Source organism: Poromitra crassiceps, assembly GCF_964638095.1.
Source record: "Poromitra crassiceps genome assembly, chromosome: 10".
Classification (NCBI taxonomy): Eukaryota; Metazoa; Chordata; class Actinopteri; order Beryciformes; family Melamphaidae; genus Poromitra; species Poromitra crassiceps.
Window position 1 is genome coordinate 40,189,443 of NC_139631.1, and position 7,082 is coordinate 40,196,524.

General features: G+C 44.5%; 1 protein-coding gene across 1 annotated transcript; it reads right to left on the reverse strand.

Annotated features, from left to right (window-relative positions):
* Window positions 1-3,401, reverse strand: zbtb26 (zinc finger and BTB domain containing 26; the record flags this gene model as incomplete). Its single annotated transcript, XM_083643866.1, has 3 exons — window positions 1-438; window positions 1,752-2,102; window positions 2,883-3,401. The coding sequence occupies 3 exons, from the start codon at window positions 3,399-3,401 to the stop codon at window positions 1-3; spliced, it is 1,308 nt and encodes a 435-aa protein (XP_083499992.1).
* Between the last annotated feature and the right edge of the window lie 3,681 nt (window positions 3,402-7,082).

A 7,082-nucleotide genomic window follows, 5' to 3' on the forward strand; every position in this document is an offset into this window, starting at 1 on the left:
TCATATTCGTCCGAAGTCAAAGTCGAGCCCTCCGTCCTGCAGGCTGCGTTCGTTGGCGTTGTCGAAGCTGTTCTTGCCGTGGATCTGTTTGAGGTGCTTGCGGAGCACGGGCTTGTGAGCGAACACCATGTCGCAGTAGTTGCAGCGGTGCGGCTTGTCCCCGCTGTGCAGGTTCAGGTGGTCCAGCAGCGAGCACTTCTGCGTGAAGGTCTTCCCGCAGATCTTGCACTGGAAGGGCTTGATGCCGGCGTGGACGCGCATGTGCCGGTGCAGGTTGCCCTTCTGCGTGAAGGTCTTGCCGCACAGGAGGCACATGAAGAGCTTGTGCATCTTCAGGTGGTTGGCGTAGTTCTCCAGCTGGCGGAAGACCCGCGAGCACTTGGGACACTGGTGGTACCACTGCAGAGGCTTGTCATAGTTCCTCTGGTGCCCGCTGCCCTGGGTGTAGAGATGCAACAATGTGAGAAAATGTCATATCACGATCATGGTGGCCAAAAAAGATCACGCTCATCATGTCGTATTATCGCAGCATTGTTCAACTGTGCTGAAAAAGTTCAAAAAGTGCTGATACACTCACTGAAAACATTCCATCCAGTTTTATATTGAAAACTCAGCCCCAAAAAGTACTACCGTAATCATTTCACTAAGGCTGCGCGCCTATGTCTGGGAGACTGTTTCTAACTTTGGTTCATTCATGATGGACAGTATTTACCGTGTTTTTCAAAGTGCTGTAACCATGGTAACACAGTAATCACGGTATAATAAAAATTCAAAAATGTAATACAAACACTGTAATATTCACCTTATGTTGCCACGCCCACTTTTTCTCTTCCGTGTAAGACGCAATTGTATTTGTTCTTCCGGTTCAACGTTAGCCGGTCGGTAAACATTGGATAAACTGTAAACTATGAATGAAGTGTGGCAACATTCAGCAGCTACACTGTGACCAACTTCAGTTACATGCTCATAGCGTTACTGCTTCGAGGAGCCGATGGCTGTTACCCGGTCGGCATTTAACCTTAGTTACAAAAGCACGTCGACAGTGTTTTCTCACTGCCAGTGGTAGACGACAGTAGGGGTTGACAGATACTAGCTAGTCCGACCGGCGGTCACACAGCCAGCGCTCCTTGCTGCTCGTAAAAAATGTCCAAATAGGCGTTATTCTGATAAACGGGGTCACATATTTGGAATGTTACGTTCTCATCCGAAAAAATATTAAAATTTATAACGGTTAGTTTTTTGCTTGAAAACAGCTTTTTGGCCAGTCTAAAAATGATAAAGGTAGGAGTAATCTACTTCCGGGTCTAAAACAGAAAGATGATTAAACTAATCTGAAAAGCTTTAATGAAAAGGTGAAACACTGGCTGAAGCAAAATCAAACCTGCGACCATTGATCACTGATGCAGTTGCGTAATTTTACTGTAAATTTTGTATGATCGTGTCACAATTTTTATGTTTGCATTTGGTTTAGATTATATCTTTTATTAGAAAAGCCTACCCAGGGACAGGCATTGCAAATTAGCCTTGGCTAGATATCCCATATGCATCGCATATGTTTCATGTTACTGTAACTTGTTACAATGTTGTCTTGCATTGTCCCTGACAAATAAACGAATAAATAAAAGAAATTACAAAATGACGTTATGCAGAAGCGTCCTTATGGGCAAATGATAAGGTGAATACATCAGGAGTTTTATCACTGTTTCATCATTACCAAACCGATCATATCATTTGGTCCCTACCTGGGTGACGTGCTTCTCGGCCGAGGGGGACCGGTGCGGCGGGCTGAGGGGGTACCCGGGCAGAGTGGGCGCCGCCAGCTCGCCGCCGCGGCTGCTGTCCACGGTGGAGTTGATGAGCGAGTGCTGCGGCTCGGGGGAGTGCAGCGCAGCGGGCGGGCTGGAGGGGAAGCGACCGTGGACCATGGAGCTCTCTGCTCCATCAGACACAGACTCCACCTTCACTATGGTGATGTCACTCTGCACCGCACACTGCCCGGCTGGCCTGCCCAGGCTCTGCACAGGGCTCTTGGGCTGTATGATCACGTCGTCGTCATCATCGTCGTCAACCTCCTCCTCGTCGTCATCGTTATCGTCCTCCACCTGCTCCACCAGCCAGTGGTGGATAGAGTCAACAAAAGTGGTGCTCAAGTAAAAGTACGGTTACTTTATAATCATGTTTACTCAAGTAGAAATAAAAGTACTAGTAAGAGTAAAAAAGGATCTTGTGAAAAAACGATTGAAGTAGTCCGTAACGTCATGAGTAACTAAATAGATGTGATTTATTAAGCCCAATGTATGCTTTCTCTGCCGACACTTTTGAAACGGTCGCCGACAGAAATGAGGACTTGAGTCGACACTTTCAAGTGTCGGCGAGCAGCAGTGTCTGCTACCTAGTGAAATGTCTAGTGTCGCTGACTACGTCATAGTATCACGCAAGTCTGATTGGCTATATAGACGGCACACGCTTGACTTCCTTGTTTTGGTTTTGGCTGGATTGAAATGAATGAATGTGTCCCCACTATTTTTATCAGCCTGTCCTTGATGTATGACTTCGTGAAAATCACAAAGAACATCGTGACCAATTTCCCAGAGAGAGAGGAGGTGAGTTGTGTGGTTGTGTGTCGTTTATATGCGGCTGCAGCCAAGTACGTTACATCTTGCCTCCGAGGTCTATTACTGTATAATACAATGCATAATGCTGTTGGCAACTGTACAGTGAAAAAAATTGTAAAAATATTGTAAAAAAAAAAAAAGTACATATATTTTATCGCAAATGAACTTGAGTAAGAGTAAAAAGTATTCTGCAAAAAACTCCTTAGAAGTACAATTTATATATATAAAAGAAGAAAAAAAACAGTACAGGTAGCTGAGTAAATGTACTTGAGCACTACCCACCTCTGCCACCAGCTCCTCGTCCTCCTGCTCTCTCTGGGCCTGAGACGATAAGCCATCCTCCCCCCTCTCCCTCGTCTCCCCCTCCCCCTCCAGCGGGGGCAGAGCCTGAGGCTTGATGAACTTGCTGAGGGCCTGGGTGCACTGCTCCACGATGTGGCCCATCTGCAAGAAGCTGGCCAGGCTCAGGTAGCTGACCAGCTGCAGCTCGGGGAACTCCAGCTGGCCCGTGTAGCAGGACAGCAGCAGCTGCCGGCCCACCTCGGGCTCCGCCTCCTGCAGCATGGAGATCTGCACCTCCCCCGAGTCCTGCTGGAGGAGGAACTGGTCCCTCAGGAAGGAGGAGCCAGCGGCAAACACCACCTTGTGGCCGGGGACCTCCAGCCGGTTGATGCGCACGGTGACGTCGCAGAAGCGCCGCTGGTGACGCAGGAGGTTCATCTTCTGCAGCATGGAGTCTCCGAACGTGGCGAAGCGGAACTGCAGGATCACCTGGTTCTGGGCCATGGTGGACTTAAGAGCGCCAGTAGCAGCGGTGCACCTGTTCAGTACAAAGACAGAGACTGTATCATCTCTCCTGAACTAACAAACACTTTCAGCTGTATAGCTCTGTAGAACATGCAAACTCCACACAGAAAGGACAGGGGTGGAGATTCGAACCCACAACCTTCTTGCTGTGAGGCGACAGTGCTAGGAACGCACAAAAAGGTGTGGACCAAAGCAACTCAGCAGGCAACTATAATATCAAAGCAAAAAATGAGCTGCTTAGAGTTTTAAAGGTAAATCAATTTAATAAGAAGTAATTTGTACCTGCGTACTTCACAGTTAACAAACAGTGTACATCTTCAAATAGGTGATACGGGCAAGACACAAACGCAACGCGTTTCAACCGTTGGTTTTCATCAGGCTGAAAACCAACGGTTGAAACGCGTTGCGTTTGTGTCTTGCCCGTATCACCTATTTGAAGATGTACACTGTTTGTTAACTGTGAAGTACGCAGGTACAAATTACTTCTTATTAAATTGATTTACCTTTAAAACTCTAAGCAGCTCATTTTTTGCTTTGAGGCGACAGTGCTAACCACTGAGCCACCATGCGACGATGGAAAGTTAGACTGCAGCAGGCAAATTGGTGCTGAGCCTGAGCTAAATCGCTGCTTACCTGAGCCAGATTTTGCCTATAAAAACATGACTGTGGCTCATGAGAACTCATGTTAAACTGTGCAATAACTGCCTCAAAGCTTTGCTTATATAGATCGGTAAACAACTGTGCAATAGCTGACTTATAGCATTGTTTACAATCCAGTGTAGTTTACATAATAAGACTGCACATAGGTATACAATTATTTTCTTCTTATATTTATAATGGTCACTCTACCACACTTATTGTATATATTGTAAATAGCAAACAGACCCCCGTGTGTACAAGATCGGTCTCATAGACAAAAGGAAACTAACAATCTCTTACAATATGAGATATATAGCTTCAGTTCTGTCAATACCACCTCCCTCAAATCATATCATGACCTCTCTTGCATGGAGAAGATAATTATGCCAAACTCCATTCAGAAAGCTGTCAATTGAATGTGATGTTGCTTTATCAGCAGCAGTACATTAGGCCTGCCTCATAACATGTAATTAAATGCGCTGTCTGTGCGGCTTCTGAATTCATATACCGGTACATTCAATAAAGCAAGCAGCATTTATTTCATTATACAGTATTATCAACTTAAACTGATTCGCCTGTCATTGGTAAATTCCACCAGCTAATAAACAGTAGTGGGTGGTAGCGACTGCGAGCAAGTTGAAATTTTACTTGATAAATGCAGCGTATGTATGTCGAGTTAAATAGGCGCTCCTCATGAATCCCAAAACGTCTTAAATTATGTTCTACGAGGTAACGTTACCATTTACAGATTGGCGTGTCGTTCTCTCCATTCAAGTGAACGGGAAAGCATTGATACAACAACATTAGATTTTTTTGTGTGCATAAGCCTCAACTTATTTGTTTACTACTAGATACAATACAATACAATACAATACAATACAATACAATAATACAAATACAATACAGCGATTTTAGAAAAACGTGACTGTCCCAGGCTTTTTGTCAACAATCAGAAGATAACCCGTCCGTCTTCATGGCCTGTACGTCACAGCTCGACTGTTATGTTCACAACTCGGGCTAATTGATAACGCCAACCTAATAATGCAATATTTTCATTTAGGCAATAAAAAAGTGGGTTTATCGGCTGTCCTCTAGTAAACAAACCTGTTTAGGCTGATTTGTTTCTCTGGTCGAGGCTCGCCTCCCTCCCTCCCTCCGTTTGTAGGAAATGGACGGAGCTGCCCCGGAAGCGAAAGGCCATTTAAAGCAACACACTCATATAAAAAAACTATTTATTTATACAGTCTAGACTCTAGAGAGATAAAACACAGTGCTTAACAGGTGTTCCCAAACTTTTTCATCTTGGGACCCAAAAGATAAATTGTGTCCCTGGGACCCAAACTAAAAAAAAAAAACATACGGTAATGAGTTGCCATGACGACCAGTGTTGGGGGTAACTCATTACAAAAGTAACATATTACATGTAATACATTAGCCTACTTTTAGCAGTAACTCAGTAATATAACTTATTACTTATATGATTTCAGTAATATTATACCAGTTTGTCAAGTAACTCAAGTTACAAATTGAGTTAAAACATTTTTTTAAATCAAAGCACATATTTAAATGAAGATAGGCTACAATCATTTAATAATCAAAAAAAAATATGCAAATAACCACTATAGATGAGAATAACAAACGAAAATAATAACATTTAGAATTTTGGATTCTTTACACTGACTTCACTGATGGTTGAAATAATTTTTCGGGATAGTTCCGGGGCGACGATGTCATTCTGGTGCTACTGGTGTTTTGGTGAAAGTAATGCAAATGTAGTGTAATAGCCTAAATAACGAGTTACTCTACTACAGACAGTAATATTGTAAAGTAACGTATTACTTTCAAATGAAAGTAACTAGTAATATGTATTATATTACATTTTGAAAGTAACTTGCCCCAACACTGATGACAACCCACCCCCACGGGTCCGCAATGATCATGATATGTGGCCCTGATAAGATCGGTGTTGGATTATGGCAGTGTAGCTTATGGATCGGCAGCCAGTTCCCTCATAAGAAAGTTGGAAGTGATTTGGGCACATGCATTGCAAATTCCATTAGATTTAAGAAGGATGCAACTGATGGCTAATTACTGGGCTAATTTGCAGGGACACGTGATAGTCACCCCACAAAAGGAGTGTTAGGAGTGCTGGGAGTATGGGAAGTGTTAGAGGGATAACTTTGGCTGGGGAGGGAATGCCATAGGTAGAGTTTGGACAGTTGGATTTGAGGATAAGCCCTACAGTTTATCCGGCAGTGGCTCTGTAGAAAAGGCCCTCTCATACCGACTGATGAGACCATACACATTGGAACACCCACGGGCCGGATGCGAACCGGCGACCTAACGAGCTGATGTCATACTGGACCACCATGGTGTTATTGGTGTCTCACAACTGTGTGAGGTTATCGATGATGTCACTGCAACTATGAGCTCATCGATGATGTCATAAGTGATGTCATAAGTGCAGTTGTGATGTCATCGGTGATGTCATACATGCCAATTCAGTGTCTCTCTTGATTCTGTTGTTCTTCTGCTACGTACTTGATCGGCTGCCTGGTTGTGCAAAGTAGTCACCTTTAGGTGACAGTCACCTTTTTGATCTCAAAATAGGACACTTACATTAAGTGGATGATTTCTGAGTGTTTCTTGTCTGCCCTGGTATCTGTCACCTTTTCACTCTGCATGAGTTTGCATCCCGACATGATGCACGTGGTCCTGGGCTGAAGTTACCCTTGTGAACAGGCTCTTGCTGTCGTGCTCGTTGGATGATCCAGTTTAGCAACTTGTTAGCTTGTCTCGACGCCAGACCCATGAGAGTTCTTAGGCTGATACACTACATTACTGCATGCTGCAGAGCTCTCTCCGGGTCTGGGACACTTCCCCCCCAGCCGGCTGGTTATGGGAGGGAACCGTTCGCTTGGCCAGTCATATGCCAGTGATGGATTCAGTCCTCCCCAATCAGTAACGACTTTGCGATCAGGGAGGCGCAGCCCATTTTTCGAACTGCTCTCTCATCGGTGC